Genomic DNA, 16,914 nt, shown 5'->3' with positions numbered 1-16,914 from the left:
TTTAACTACACAGCGACTGGCTGAAAGAACGTTTAATGTTTAACAGGAATCCTTTAAAAAAAAATATCTAACAACCGGCTCTGCTTTCGAGACTTTGCAGGCCTTGCAGGGTGTCCTTTGTGGGTGGAGTGGGGAGAATGTGGCCCTAAAAATCACACAACATAGAAGCTTTATATATAAACCAAAGCATGCTCAATAGAAAAGATTGCTTACAAAAACACATCATTTAAAAAGTGAACGTTTGCCATGGATTGCATCCCAAGAGAGAACACCTGTTAGTAGTTTGGGGCATGCTCTTCAGATTCTTATTCTCTCTGGAAATAGTACATTCTTGTAACTCTGCACAATGGTGCTCTATCTTGAGTTAGGAAGCTGGTCAAAAGGAAGTAGGCCTTACCTTTCAGCAGGTCAGGTGGTACCAGGTGGCCCATCGCTTTCACCTGTTGTTCACGTTGAAGGAATACAGGTGATGGTGGGGAAAATCATATCTGCTCTTCTTCCTCTACTGGTGAACACACACATGGAACCCCAAAGCATGGAAAGTCCCCTTTGTATTTTAAATGCTTTCATACAGTGCAACCCTTATGTTATCGAGAAGGTATAGAGAAGCTGGGCGTGGTGCACCTGGCCGAGCTGCTCATTTGCCTGTCCTCTGGCCTGGCGTTTGTTCCCATGTGCATGGGGCCATTCTCCTGGGGAAGCATTACTTTGCCTCCATCTGTCAGTCTTTCTAATTTTTTTATATTTATATGTATATTTTATTTGTTTTTTTAAATTATAATAATTTTTTATTATATTATGTTAGTCACCATACGGCACATCCCTGGTTTTTGATGTAAATTCTATGATTCATTAGTTGCGTATAACACCCAGTGCACCATGCAATATGTGCCCTCCTTACTACCCTTCACCAGCCTATCCCATTCCCCCACCCTCCTCCCCTCTGAAGCCAGTTAGAATGGCAAAAATTGACAAGGCAAGAAACAACAATTGCTGGAGAGGATGTGGAGAAAGGGGATCCCTCCTACATTGTTGGTGGGAATGCAAGTTGGTACAGCCACTCTGGAAAACAGTGTGGAGGTCCCTTAAAAAGTTAAAAATTGAGCTACCCTATGACCCAGCCATTGCACTACTGGGTATTTACCCCAAAGATACAGACGTAGTGAAGAGAAGGACCATATGCACCCCAATGTTCATAGCAGCATTGTCCACAATAGCTAAATCGTGGAAGGAGCCGAGATGCCCTTCAACAGATGACTGGATTAAGAAGTTGTGGTCCATATATACAATGGAATATTACTCAGCCATCAGAAAGAACGAGTTCTCAACATTTGCTGCAACATGGACGGCACTAAAGGAGATTATGCTAAGTGAAATAAGTCAAGCAGAGAAAGACAATTATCATATGATTTCTCTCATCTATGGAACATAAGAACTAGGATGATCAGTAGAAGAAAGAGATAAAGAAAGGGGGGGTAATCAGAAGAGGGAATGAAGCGTCAGTCTTTCTAATTTTTAATCTTCTCCTTCAGCACATAACTCTTTCCCCACATCTGGCTCTCATCATTCTCTGACCCATCCCTCTTTGCTTCTGGAGTGAAGGAGAGATGATTCTAGTTTTGAGGTGGAGGGAAGGGAGATAGCCTTCATCCACCTTGGAAAGCTGTGAAATAGCCAAGGAATGTTCGGACATCTCTCACGATGAGGAGGGAGGGGTAATGTCCCCCAGCCCACCCACCACAGTATGCTAAAAGAGCCCTGTCTCCCGAGGGTCATTATAAAAGCCCTTCTCTTCCCTTAGCCGGTGAGACACTAGAGTCAGAAGCAATAGGACTATTGTATCACATACGTCATTTTTTAAAATCCAAACGTGGGATCTTACGGCAAATTTTCACAAATTTAAATCTTTTTTTTTTTTTAAGATTTTATTTATTTATTTGACAGAGAGAGAGACAGCCAGCGAGAGAGGGAACACAAGCAGGGGGAGTGGGAGAGGAAGAAGCAGACTCATAGCGGAGGAGCCTGATGTGGGGCTCGATCTCATAACGCCGGGATCACGCCCTGAGCCGAAGGCAGACGCTCAACCGCTGTGCCACCCAGGCGCCCCTTTAAGATTTTTAAATCTTAAAAATATATTCTGGTTATTTTTCTGTGTGTGCACACGTGGATCTATCTGCTTTATTCTTTTTAACAAATTCATACTAGTCTGCTGTATTGCTCCCAAATTAACCGACTCCATTTTAATGGACCTTTTGTAATGCTCCCATTTTTTGCTGAAAAATGAGAGTATCTTCAACATTCACTGGACATAGTCAACACCTTTCATCTTTTCCAATCTGAAAGGCAAAAATAATATAAAACAATACCAAAAAAAGATCGGGTCAGAGAGTACTTAATTATTCAATCATTTTTACAATATTCTTGTAACACATTACGTGGCCTGTATTTATCTTACTTCGTATGTCAGCATTATTCCATAACCTCCACTTCTGAGCTAACGGACATAGCCAGTCTACTACTGTTTGCTGGGAATTTTTTCTTAGGAGACAGATTAGAAGGGTCACTCCCAAGTTTTTGACTTGAGCCACAGGATGGGTGGAGATGCTATTTGACTGGAAAAGACAGAGAGAAGTGACTTGAGACAGGGGAAGAAATTAAAAGGTGTGTTTTGGCCATTTAAAATGTGAGAGGCCCATGAAACATGCCTCGTGGGCAGATCATGAAGGTACTTCCAAATGTGAGGCCAGAGCACAAGGAAAGGGGGTTCATACCGGAGAGATGAAGTTGGGGTTGTCCTCCTAGAGGAGGTATTTAAAATCTTAGACTGGATGAAATCGCCAAAGCAGGGAATATAAAGAGAGGAGTAGACATTTACTCAGTAGTTTGAAAGTACTGATGTTTGTGTGTATGAGGCATATATGAAAAAAAATCTCCTGGTGAAATCCTAGAGGTAGGAAGAAATAATAAAATAGGGTATCCTCCTTTATAATCCCTATTCCTTCTGTCAAATCTCATGTAAGTTTCATACTGGCAAAATGAGTTGATTTTTAAACATTAGTATTGAGTCTACCAGTTACTTTGAACTGCTATGAGTATTTCTATTTGTTCTGTTGCCACAAGATTAAGAATATCCACAGCCTAAATCAGATCACTGAAATAAGTTAATAAATCAAAGGCAAGGATGATTATTAAGGTACCAATCAGTGGATCAGCTGCTGGCACCCTAATCTCTATGCCATAAATATTAACTAATTATTTATTTTTTTTAGATGACCGTCTTACCTGTGAAGAAAGATTAGACCTTATTAAGACAGCGTCATTGGTGTAGAACAGCTCTGGAAGGAGCCCACCCACGGGCTGTGGGGATGTCTGGCTCTATTCCTCCAACTTTAACTTCCTTTGATTCCTTTTAACATAGGTACACTTGGAAGGCTTGAGGTTATAGTTCTGTGTGATTTGAGTGTATGCGTGTGTTTTATTTATGGTTAAAAGAGTCTTCACGAAAGTGTTATTGGGTCATGTAGAAGATAACATTTTTAGTTTTATTTTTTCCAATGACAAACATTATTAAAAAAATTTTGTAAAAGATAAAGGCATGGAATGAAAATTTAACTTAGTGAAAGCATTTTGTGTTTTTTTTTTTTAAGATTTTATTTATTTATTTGACAGAGAGAGACACAGCCAGCGAGAGAGGGAACACAAGCAGGGGGAGTGGGAGAGGAAGAAGCAGGCTCCCAGCAGAGCAGAGAGCCCGATGTGGGGCTCAATCCCAGAACCCTGGGATCATGGCCTGAGCCGAAGGCAGACGCTTAAGGACTGAGCCAACCAGGTGCCCCTAGTGAAAGCATTTTGGCTGGGGACTGGACTGAAGCGGTTTGGGCACATTTTTCTTTTTCTTTTCTTTCTTTTTTTTTTTTTTTTGATAATTTAGCTTTACAGTAGGAACGAAATATGGAGGCAGCAATGAATGCCCCTAAAACCAGCTCAAATACGGGATCTCAGATGAGCCCCTGATACACACTGGATTGAAGTTACTTCAGAGTTACATTCTTGGACCCAAAGCTCTAACTCTGTTTTTCTAACTAAAGATTTCTCCTTATGATTTAGATCAGGGGGTGACAAACGACGGCACATGGGCCAAATCCAGCCTGTTCTGTTTTGGTGGTACTCATGAGCTGAGAATGACCTGTATGGTTTTAAATGATTGAGAGAGAGAGAGAGAATGATATTTCATAACAGTGAAAATTATATGCAATTCAAATTTTGGCATATATAAATAAAAGTTTATTAGAAAAATTTTATGAGAAAAAAGCCATTCATCTATATACTGTCTATGGCTCTTTTGTGCTAACATAGCAGAGTTGAATGCTTGGAACCGAGGCCTGACGACCTGCAAAGCCTACACTATGTATTATCTACCCCTTTACAGAACAGTTCGTAGAATCCTTCCGAAGTCAGTGATGCCCTAGGCCTTGTGACTCTCCTATATCTGCCCTTGGTGGGTTGGCAAGAACGAGGTACCAGAGGCCGTCCTCACAGACAGTTGAATAAATGGATGGCAAGTGCTTATCGAATGCAATTTTTTTTTTAGTTTAGCAGTTTTGATGCTCAGCTTCTTTTTCATGATATTGTTACCATGAATCTAATTTTACGAAAATGTGGACAAAAACGGAATGGAATGAAAACAAAAATCACTTATTCTCCATGTTACATTACTTCCTGTTGGTCTTGTTTTTATTTGTTTATTTTTTAACTTGAGCTTTATTGAGGTGTAATTGACATATAAAATTGTAAGATATCTAAAGTGCATAGCATGGGGATTTGGTATCCATGCCCATCGTGAAAAGAGTCCCCCCATCTAGCTCGTCAACACACCCACCACCTCCCATATTTATTCCCTTCCCCTTTTTTTGATGAGAACATTTAGTTCTAGTCTCTTAGCAAATTTCAATTACACGATATAGTGTTCTCAACTATCGTCACTGTGTTTGACATTCGATCTTATTCAGTTTACAGCTGACAGTGTGTACCTTTTTACCAACCTCTCCTTATTTCGCTACCCCTGCCCTAGCCCCTGGCAAGCAACTTGCTACCCTCTGTTCCTATGAGTTTGACTCTTTTTTAAGATTCTACATATAAGTGATCATGCAGGATTTGGTTTTGTCTGACTTATCTCACTTAGCATAATGCCTTCAAGGTCCGTCCATGTTGTGGTATGTGGTGGGATTTCCTTCCTTCTCATGACTGAATAATATTCCACTGAATGAATGACTATATATATATATATATATATATATATATATATATATAATCTCACACCTTTTTTATCCATTCATCTGTTGATAAACACTTAGGTCGTTTGCGTATCTTGTCTATTATGAAGAATGCTGCAATGAACATGGGAGTGCAGGTATTTCTTCAAGATACTGATTGCATTCTCTTTGGAGATAAACTCCAGCAGTGGGATTTCTGGATCATACAGTGGTTCCATTTTTAACTTTTTTGAAGACTCTCTAAACTGTTTTTCATAGTGGCTGCACCAGTTTGCATTACTGCCGACAGTGGGTGAGGGTTCCCTTTTCTCCGTATTCTTGCTACCACTTCTCATTTCTGTCTTTTGATAGCAATTCTAGCAGGTGCTACCTAAAGATGATTTGGATGTGCATTTCCCTGATGATGAGTGATGTCGAGCACCTTCAAAAAGTGGCTGTTGGACAGCTGTAAGTTGTTTTGGGGAAAATGTTTATTCAGATCCTCCTTCTCTTTTGTTATTGAGTTGTATGAAGTTTTTTTTTAAATATATTTTGGGTATTAACCTCTTCTCGGACAAATGATTTGCAAATATTCTCTCCCATTGCGTGGTTGCCTTCTCATTTTGGGGATGGCTGCCTTTGCTGCACAGGACCTTATTAGTTTGATCTAGTCCCACTTGTTTCTATTTGCTTTTGTTGCCTTTGCTTTTGGTGTTCGATCCAAAAAATCTTTGCAACCAAGACCAATGCAAAGGAGCTTACCTACTATGTTTTTTTCTAGGAGTTTTGTGGTTTCGGGTCCTATGTTCATGTCTTTAATTCATTTTGACTTGATTGCTGTGTGTGATATAAGAGAGTGGTCCAGTTTCACTCTTTTGCATATACAGCTGTCCAGTTCTTCCAGCATCGTTTATTGAAGACACTTTTCCCACTGTGTGTTCTTGGCTCCTTTGTCACAAATTATTTGACTGTATATGTGTGGGTTTATTTCTGGGCTCTCCATCCTTTTTCACTTATCTTTCTGTGTGTTTTTAATGGAAGTACCATACTGTTTTGATTACCACAGCTTTGTAATGTAGTTTGAAATCAGGACGTGTGATGCTTCTTGCTTTGTTTTTCTTTCTTAAGATGGCTTCGGCTATTCAGAGTCTTTTGTGGTCACATACAAATTTTAGGATTGTTTGTTCTATTCCTATGACAAATGCCATTGGGATCACATTGGATATGTAGCTTGCTTTGAGTAGTATGGACATTTTAACAATATTAATTCTTCCAACCCATGAGCATGGAATGTCTTTCCATTTGTTTGCGTCTTCTTCATCAGTGTTTCATAGTTTTCAGTATACAGATATTTTACCTTCTTGGGTAAATATATTCCTAGGTGTTTTATTCTTTTTGATGCCCTTGTAAATGGAATTGTTTTCTTAATTTCTGTTTCTGGTAGTTCATCATTACCGTATAGAAACACAACAGAGTTTTGTATATGAATTTTGTATCCTGCAGCTTTACTGAATTCATTTATTCGTTCTAACAAAATTTTTTTTGGTAGACTCTTTTGATTTTCTCTATATAATATCATGTCATCTGCAAATAGAGACAGTTTTACTTCTTCCTTTTTGATTTGGTGTCTTATATTTCTTTTTCTTGCCTAATTTCTCTGGCTAAGACGGCCAGTACTATGTTGAATAAAAGTGGCAAGAGTGGGCATCCTTGTCTTGTTTCTGATCTTAGAGGAAAAGCTTTCAGCTTTTCATCATTGAGTATGATGTTAGCTGTGGGCTTGTCCTATATGGCCTTTATTATGTTGAGGTGCATTCCCTCTACACCCACTTTGTTGAGAGTTTTTATAATGAATGGATATTGAATTGGGTCAAATGCTTTTTCTGAATCTGTTGAGAGGATCCTATGAGTTTCATACTTGGTTTTGTTAATGCAGTGTATCACATTGATTGATTTTCAGTTGTTTAACCATTCTTGTATCCCTGGGATAAATCCCACTTTATTATGGTGTGTGATCCTTTTAATGTACTATTGATTTTGGTTTGCTAATATTTTGTTGAGGATTTTTGCATCTATGTTCATCAGAGATAGTGGCCTATAATTTTCTTTTCTTATAGTGTCCTTGGCTGGTTTTGGTATCAAGGTAATGCTAGCTTTGTAAAATGGAGTTTGTAAAAAGTGTTCCCTGCTCTGGCTTATTTATTTCCTTTTAGTTTTTATTCTGTATGTTGGATTCTTTTTGCAGAATGGGATGTCATATATAACTTAAGTTGACTTTTTTCCTTTTTTACTAAACATGTGTCTTTAAATACATAATTTTCATGGCTACATTGTATTCCACCTTTGGAAGAATTATAACTTATTTAACAACTCTCACTGTTGGACATTTGGGTTCTAGAATAAATAATACTTCATTTATGTCTTTCATACAAATAGCTGTCTACATATATTTTTAGAAATATACGAACTGGGTCTAAAGAGATGAATATTTTTAAGTTTAGGAGAATGTTTACCATATGCATATGGGAGGAACAAAATTACTTCCCAGATAGGCTTAAAAATGACTGCATATTTATTTCATCCTTGTCCCACTTAATGCATTATTATTTTTTTAAAATAAATCTTTTTTTTTTAAAGATTTTATTTATTTATTCGACAGAGATAGAGACAGCCAGCGAGAGAGGGAACACAAGCAGGGGGAGTGGGAGAGGAAGAAGCAGGCTCATAGCGGAGGAGCCTGATGTGGGGCTCGATCCCAGCACTCTGGGATCACGCCCTGAGCTGAAGGCAGACACTTAACCGCTGTGCCACCCAGGCGCCCCTTAATGCATTATTTTAATTGGTGCCACTATTTTTAAAATATTGTTTGAATTTTCATTTATTTCATGACTAGCACAGTTGTATCTCTCAAATATATGTTATTTTTCTGTGACTTGTTTGTTCTTGTCCTTTACCCATTTGTCTTTTATAATGGGAAGTAGGTGTTAGTTTTAAAGGTCTATTTCCGTATTAAGGACATTAGCTTTTGTGTATATACAATGCATATATATGTGTATATATTTATAACACAGTTATCATACCTAATTCACCCTTAACTTTTTTTGTGCATGGTATTTTTGACATAATGGAATTTTAAATGGCTATATACTCATTGTATTGATTTTCTCCTTTTGATTTTTTTCTCCTTTGTGATCCATCTGTTTTAGTTTTGTAATCCTTTTTTGCTTTGAAATTTCTCTCCAATATAAGCATCAGCCAAATATTCCCCTGTATTTTTTGTGTGTGCTTTAAATGATTTCATTATTTACATTTCACATATCTGTGTAGAATTTACTTCCATGTGAGGTTATTATCAAACTTGATTCTCCCCCGTGTACTTCACCAATTTTTCTAGCAACTTATGTGGATAAACCTACATTCCTCAGTGGTTTATGATATTTCCTTTGTAATATAAAAATAATTTCGGTTTACCAGATTCTCTTTCAGGTCTTACTTTTGTGTTCTACTGATCTGCCTGCCAATTCTTTTTTTAGATCACACTGTTTTAATTGTTTATTTGTAATACCTCATAAGGCAAGTTACCCCTCACTCCGCCCATAGATTTCCTTTTACAAAATTTCCTTTGGTTGCTTTTTTTCGGGGAGGGTGGGGCAATGAGTAGTAGGATTAGTGGTTTCTTAATCCCATTCTTCAATCAAGGCAATAAAAACATGTTATTAGAACAGTGAGGGTTTTTTTTCCCTGCAACTTGAAAATAGATACTCAGTTTATTCATCTAAAGGCTCTATCAACTTCTCTGAAAATACATTTTAAAAGGTGAAAAAAAAAGTACAGTTCTGTTTCCAACCTCTGAATAGTTCCACATGTCTTGAAATAGTTTTTTTTTTTTCCTTTGCCAGTTTTAGCATTTTGGATTTTATTCAATGATGATATAGTTTGGTTAACAGATTGTGTTTAAGGCATTAAAAGATTATTCCTCAATGAGAGTTTGATGGGAGTTATGAAATATCTTGTTCTTTTGTTGTTGCTGTTGTTGAGTTTTTATTCCATAATCATAAACTTAACTCTGCAATCCATCAAGACTTGGAGTGTGATGAGGAAAAATGGAACCCAAAGAACTGCAGTGTGAATACAAAGATCATCGGATGTTATAAGCAGACAGGGATGAGGGGTGCTCTCCTGAGCAACAGATGGAATGGCCTGGCGGTTAAAATAAAATGCAAGTCAGATTTACTGGGTGTCCACTCTGGGCAATGGTGATCTTTTTTCTGGTCTTGTCATTCTAGACCCAAAGTGTTCCATGGTTTCCACAGTATTCATGCGCTCTTTTTTTCACTTTGCTGAAGATCACGGGCTTACCATCTAACCACACAGGCTTAGCATTCTTGGGAACCATTTATGTTGGGCCTAGCGTTTGCCATGGACAGGTGCTGGGACCTATATAATTCAGGTTGAAATTCTCATCATTATATTTCTCCCTTAGATGGACTTGTTGCACTGCCATTATGGCATTTGAAGTCACCATCCTGCCATATAAACCCTGCAATAATTTTTTAAAAACAGGAAACTTTACAACCAAATTCCTTCTTCCCAGTGCTCAGAACATGAAAGGTTTCTTTTTTTTTTTTTTAAAGATTTTATTTATTTATTTGACATAGAGACAGCCAGCGAGAGAGGGAACACAAGCAGGGGGGAGTGGGAGAGGAAGAAGAAGTCTCCCAGCAGAGGAGCCTGATGCGGGGCTCAATCCCAGAATGCTGGGATCACGCCCTGAGCCGAAGGCAGATGCTTAACGACTGCGCCACCCAGGCGCCCCTGGAACATGAAAGGTTTCTGCCCTCTTTGAGAAATTGTCTGGAAACAGCTCTCAGGAGATGTGGTCAAAGGGCTCATTGGCAATGGTGATGTCAAAGAACATGAGCATGGCTGCGTGGTGTGGTGTGGCCCCAGGAGGTGGTGATGCTGTTTGCAAAGCTATCTTGTTCTTGTTCTTTCTTGTTGTAAAATTTTAATCCCAGTATAGTTAATATACAGTGTTATATTATTTTCAGGTGTACAATATAGTGATTCAACAATTCTATATGTTATCAGTGCTTGTCCATGATAAGTGTACTCTTCATTCCCTTCACCTACTTCATCCATTCCCCCCACACACCTCCCCTCTGGTAACCATCAGTTTGTTCTCTATAATTAAGAGTCTGTTTTATGGCTTGCCTCTTTTTTTTTCTTTCTTTGTCTTGTTTCTTAAAACTACATATGAGTGAATTCACATGGTATCTGTCTTTCTCTGACGGACTTATCTCACTTAGCATTATGCCCTGTAGATCCAGCCATGTTGTTGCAAATGGCAAGATTTCATTCCTTTTTATGGCTGAGTAATATTTCATTGTATATATACACCAAATTGTCTTTATCCATTTATCCATTGATGGACACTTGGGCTGTTTCCATAATTTGGCTATTGTAAATACTGCTGCGATAAACATAGGGGTGCATATATCTTTCTGAATTGGTGGTTTGGTATTCCTTGGGTAAATACCCAGTAGTGTAGTTACTGGGTCATATGGTAATTCTATTTTTAATCTTTAGGGGAACCTCCATACTGTTTTCTACCATGGCTGCACCAGTTTGCATTCCCACCAGCAGTGCACAGGGTTCCTTGTTCTCCACATCCTCGCCAGCACTGGTTGTTTCTGCTTGTTTGTTTGATTTTAGTCATTCTGACAGTTGTGCGGTGATAGCTCATTGTGGTTCATTTTGTATATCTTTGATGATGAGTAATGTTGAGAATCTTTTCATTCTTGTTCTTCTAAGTTGTTTTTCCAAGGTCAAAATAGGGAGAATAATCATGAACACTATTTCTAAAACATGCTTGCATTTTATGGACAATATTAGAGTGACTCATTCATGCAACAAATATTTATAACATCCTCACTATGAGCCAGGCACTAGCATTATGGGTGCTGGACATATAGCAAGGAGCAAAATAAGTGTAATACTTGGTCTGGAGATTAAGTTCCAGTAGGAGAAATGAACAAATAAATAAAAATGTATAATGCAGTGTGAAACAGAGGTAAGTACTCTGAAGACAAGCAAAGCAAAGGAAAGAATATGGCAGAAATGAGGGTGACACTCTTGGGTAGCGTGATTAGGAAAGGTCTCTTTGATTAAGTGGTCTTTGCAGAGACTTGAAAGAGATGAGGAAATAAATTATACAAGCTGATGGGTTCTGGGACCATTGAGCACATCAGCATATCCAGAAAGGAGTGAGTGAATCGGAAAGTAGGGGGAGATAAGGTCAGAGAAGTAGCCAGGGTCAAATTAAAGGGTCTGAGTCTACTGAGGTGGTGATGAGAAGCTGTTGGAAGATTCTGAGCAGAAGAATGACATGATTTGATATCATTTGCATTGTATCTCTCTGGCTGCCTTTACATAAAGTGGATGGTGATGCCATCACTAAGGACACTGGAGAATAGCGGATTTGGGTGGTAGGTATCAGGAGTTCTGTTTGGACATGCCACATTGGAAGTGCCTGTTAGCCATGTGAGAGGTGATGTCTAATTGTAGTAGGATGATGCATGAACCTGGAGCACCAGACAAAAATAGCAATATTGGGACAACATAGGTTGGTTTAGCACTGTGGATCTGGGTCAGCTCACTCAGGGGTATATTCACTTCCTAGGGCTTCTGTAACAAATAACCATCACTTCACTGGCTTAAAACAACAAAAATTGTTGTTACTCATAGTTCTGGAGGGTAGAAGTCTAAAGTCTTGCAGGGCCTTTCTCCCTCCCTTTGTCGCTTCTAGCCGCTAATGCTTATTGGTGTTCCCTGGTCTGTGACCCCTCACTCTAATCTCTGCCTCTCTCCTCTAAGGGTACTTGTCTTTGGATTAAAGGCTCATCTGGATAACCCATGATAAGCTGCTTTCAAAATCCTTAACCTAATGATGGTTTACAATATAAGGCAATATTCACTCTTTTATCACACAGGGCAATATCCACAGGTTCCAGGGATTAGGGCATGGACCTGTCTTTTGGGGGCCGCCATTCACTCATCACAGGCAACGGAGTGTGGATGGAAAAGAGAAGTGGCCACAAGACTCAGCTGTGGGGCACCAGAGCATTCAGAGGTGGGAAGAGAAACTGAAAGGAGGTCAGTGAGGTGTAGGAGGAGCAGGAGAGTCCGAGCGTGGTGTGTGGGGAGGAAGTGTTTCAAAAAGGAGACGGTTTGCTGTATGGAAAGCTGCTGAGTTGTGTAGAAAATAAGGATCAAGCCATGATGATTAGACTTCGTAAGATACAAGCCATTGGTGAACTTGCCAAAACTGTGTTCAGAGAGTGGCATACTTGCATCTGTTGTGGTCCTCAGTGCTGAATCCAGCTTCTCCTGGAATACTATAATCCTGTTTTCACTGTGGGACCGGTGGTTGGCCAAGCACATAGAATTTTAAAAGTTATTCTGTCATTTCTTTTTCTTCCTTCTATTTGAAGTTATGTTTGTGAGTGTGTTGTGTCAATAGTTTGGTTTCTTCAAACAAACTGTCATATGCTTATGGTAGAAATTTGGAAATTACAAAAAGAAAAAAATTAAAATGGGTAATTTCATTTCAAATTTCATCTAAACAAGCCATTTTTTTTTGCAACCATTTTTTCTAGGACTTTCTTGTTTGATTGCTCATTTTTTTGATTGGGCTTTGAGGCTTTTTTAGAAATGTCACTGAATTCAGTGATATGATTTCCCAGGAGTAGGTAAAGGACAATGGTGCTCACAATGTGTTGCCCTGTGACTGGGATTAACTTTTAGGTTTTGGGGTACCAGTGTGAATGGCTGAGCAGGTAACCTCCAGCAGAGCTGCCCAGTTGTTAAAAAGAAGACACTCCTCGGAAAACTGAATGGGAAGAAATCAGAGAGAGAGACAAACCATGAGAGACTCTGGACTCTGGGAAGCAAACAGGGTTGCTGGAGGGGAGGGATGTGGGGGGATGGGGTAACAGGGTGACAGGTATTAAGGAGGGCACATGTTGTGATGAGCACTGGGTATACTATATGCTGGCTAACTCAACATAATATAAATAAATAAATAAATAAACAAACAAATAAATAAATAAATAGAGACCCTCCCAAATAGAGGAGTCTATGCTGGTGAATGAAGTGCAGATAGGTCCATTCCATTTATAGAACATGCAAACAGCATGTATTCAAGAGCCAGCGTTCTCATTTTGTCTCCCCAGATGTTAATATAGGGAGGCAGTGAATTTTTTTGTTGCTTGTTTGTTTTTTGTTTCGGAAAGCTAATAAGGGAATCGGAGGAATCTGAATATCACATTAACATTTTGCATTTTTATAACGTCTGTATTAAATTTGTGAGAGATCGGATTAACGGAGGACAACTCTGACTCAAAGTAAGTTTGAGTAAAAATCGCCAGAGTCATCTCAGTCTAAAGCAGGTAGATTGATGGGGCGCCTGGGTAGCACAGCAGTTAGGCGTCTGCCTTCGGCTCAGGGCATGATCCCAGCGTTGTGGGATCGAGCCCCACATCAGGCTCCTCCGCTATGAGCCTGCTTCTTCCTCTCCCACTCCCCCTGCTTGTGTTCCCTCTCTCGCTGGCTGTCTCTATCTGTGTTAAATAAATAAACAAAATCTTTAAAAAAATAAAAATAAAAAAAAATAAAGCAGGTAGATTGAGGGTAAGACGAGGAACATAGGAACAACACCGAGAGTGCTGGAACATGGCTTTTTGAGTAGATTCAGGAATAAATCCTCTTGAGATCCCCTCTGGATCCCAAAATTAGCACCATAAGATAGTGATAATAGACTCTGACCAGATGTTTCTCTCTTTGATTTAAGCAGCTATCTCTGAAGAAAAGGCCCAGTGAGCTTACTTACTAATCAGATTTCCTCTTCAAGATCGGCAAAGCTTTCCCCATTTTCTATTATTTAAATTGCCTAAATTTTAAGTCAATGGATACTGGAAAATACAGACCTCATAAAGATGCCAAATTAATTATTGGTGTTCAAAACCAAATACTAGTAGGAAAAATGTATTGTTCTAGAATACTAGGTCAGTATTTTTAGGGTGTTGAGTAAAAAACAGGGAGGAATACATTCTTATTTTATGATTGTGAAGCTCAAAATCTGAGCTGCTGACATAAATTGAGATCAGTACTCTTATCCCACTTTTGACTTTTTCTGTTTTGCCTGCCAAAAGTCCAGATGAGAAAAAGTTCTCGAAAGTGGAAATAAGGAAAGTTATTTTATATAAGCCAAATTACTTGTTAATATGTGCCATTCAAGGCTGAGAATGAGTTTTAGAATTTAAAGCTCATTGTATTTATCTTCCAATCAAGCCAAAATTATTGAGAATACCATATGTTTTTAGAAAATATATTTGGTGTCTTTGGGAACTCGAGGCTACTAAATCATTAACAGCTGCCAGAATGGAATAGACCAAATGTACTTGGAATTTAGTTCTTTGTAGTCGGGAAGTTTGTGGATTTCCTGGTTCAGCCCATCTGATGAGAAGAATAACTCACAAACATGCTAGCTGGTCGCACAGAATAAATAATATTGCCAGAGAATATGAGATACATGGGAGTGAAGAGAAATGGACGAGACTGTGTCATCAGTTGCAGACAAATAAAGGCAATTTAAGAGGGAAGAAATAGGGCCCTTGTTGAGTTTCGTCTGATGCAGTGGCTCTCAGCCTAGCCGCTGTTGACATTTCGGGCCAGATCATGATGTGTTGTGGGGTTTGTCCCGTGTGTTGTAGGACGATGAGTAGCAACTCTGGCTTCCACCCCCAGATGCCGCAGCACCCTCTCTCCAGTTGTGACATTGCCAAATGTCCTGGTGGGGGCAGACTTGACCCTGACTTAGAACCACTGTGCCAGACTGCCCAAAATCCTTTTTTTTTTTTTGATTAATAGTCCCTTAAACTGCTTCTTTTATTTAAGTGCTATATAGATGTTTGCTGTTACTATTAATTGGGTTACAAATCAAGAGAGCTATACCAAGCCTAGGAGCTCAAAATGTTTTGAGTTCAACATAGACTGTTGTATTTCTCACTGTGTATTCCCACAGTTAGTATAAATAAATTAAGTGCCTTCATAATTCCAATTAGTTCATCTTTTCTACCAGGCCCAGGACCACTGCTAACATAAATGGTATTTATGGTCAAAGAGTGTCCTTACCTCTAGGCACTTACAGCTCCATGTCAGTGTTGGGCAAGCAGAGTGGGCTAGATTGCATTCCCAGGCACCCACTGGGCAAGGTGCCTCTGTGTCGTGGTCAGTGAGCATGACTGTGCAGGGTCCTGATGGGGGCATTATTCTTGCTGGGAAACCTGGCTCAGAAACTCAAATCTCCTACTCCAGGGTGAATTCTGTCAGCTGGATTGGGTTATTAGTAATCATGCCACTTACTGCCTCAATTTTTCTGCCCTCCCTTGCTGCTCTGAAGGGTGGAGGCGGAGTGTTGAGCCCATCGCTTGAGAAGCTTGGGAATGGGAGGGAATCCACAGATATGTTGTCAAACTGTTAGCATGGGGATGTTTTTAGAGCCTTGAAGTTGGATGGGATCACTTAGGCATAGTGAGAGGAGTAAGAAGACAAAGGGCTGAGGGCTGAGCCTCAGGGAACTCAAACTTTGAAGATCACATGAAAGTGTAGGAACAGGCAAAGGAGACAGAGAAGGAGAACTCAGACGAGGAGGAGGAAAGTGAGGGTGAGCTGTCAACGAAGGTAAAAGGAGAGAGTTAAAACCAAAGCCTATACTTTGTGAATGGATGGCGTAGGGGTAACTCTGTTGTACCAATCATGGTAGTAATTCATGACCAACTGAAAAGTAATGCTAACATTTCCATTTCCTTACCGACCAACCTCTTGTCTTGTAGGTTAAAGCTTCTGATGCGGATGCAGGACTCTATGGCTTTGTGGAGTATTCTCTTTATGATGGATTCCAAAGCTATGACGCGTCCCCAGCGTTCCAGATCCACCCACATGATGGGCGAATCTGTGTTTCTCAAGATATTGATAGGGAAAGGGATCCAGCAACCTATGACCTCCTGGTGAAAGCTAAGGATGGGGTAAGTGGTCATGCATGAAATCTCAAGCATACTCCACAGTGAACCACTGTGTGCGTATCAGAGAGTATCACTGATTACCAATTAGCCAATCTTGTTTCATAAATCACTACCTCTTTCCTTTGCAAATACCAGACATTATTCTATATCATTTCATCCATAAATAGTTCAATAATATCTATAACAGATAATTACTTTTTTAAAAACATGACAATAAATTAACAATAATTCTTTAATAATATCTAATATGCAGTCCATTTAAAATTTTCTGGATTATCTAAAAATGTCTTTTAAAAGGTGACTTATTTGAATTAAGATCCAAATGAATTCAAAATTGATATGATTGTAATATCCCTTTGGTTTCAGTCCATACAGTCAGCTCCCGTCCCTTACCTTTTCTCTGATGGTATTTGTTTTTGGAAGAAATTACATTATTTGCCCTGTAAATGTTCCACCTTCTGAATGTAGCTGATTACATCCTTGGGATTCATTGAATGTCCTCTTTTATCATATTTCCTATGAACTGGCGTTCTGAGCCGGAAGCCGGTTTAGTTCTGGGTTCGTTTAGGTGGTGCTGT

The 16,914-nt window shown here is 39.2% G+C and overlaps 1 protein-coding gene across 1 annotated transcript in view; it reads left to right on the top strand.

Annotated features, from left to right (window-relative positions):
- Positions 1–16,914, top strand: part of DCHS2 (dachsous cadherin-related 2) — a 238,410-nt gene that overhangs the window by 103,827 nt on the left and 117,669 nt on the right. Inside the window, exon 3 of the mRNA XM_040625493.1 lies at positions 16,148–16,339. Coding sequence (XP_040481427.1) covers positions 16,148–16,339 — 192 coding nt within the window. The remainder of the gene's footprint in view (positions 1–16,147; positions 16,340–16,914) is intronic.

The sequence above is a fragment of the Ursus maritimus genome, unplaced genomic scaffold (genome assembly GCF_017311325.1).
Source record: "Ursus maritimus isolate PB19 unplaced genomic scaffold, ASM1731132v1 scaffold_11, whole genome shotgun sequence".
NCBI classification, from domain to species: Eukaryota; Metazoa; Chordata; class Mammalia; order Carnivora; family Ursidae; genus Ursus; species Ursus maritimus.
Note: the sequence above shows the minus strand (reverse complement) of the source record. Positions and strands in the feature narration are given on the sequence as shown.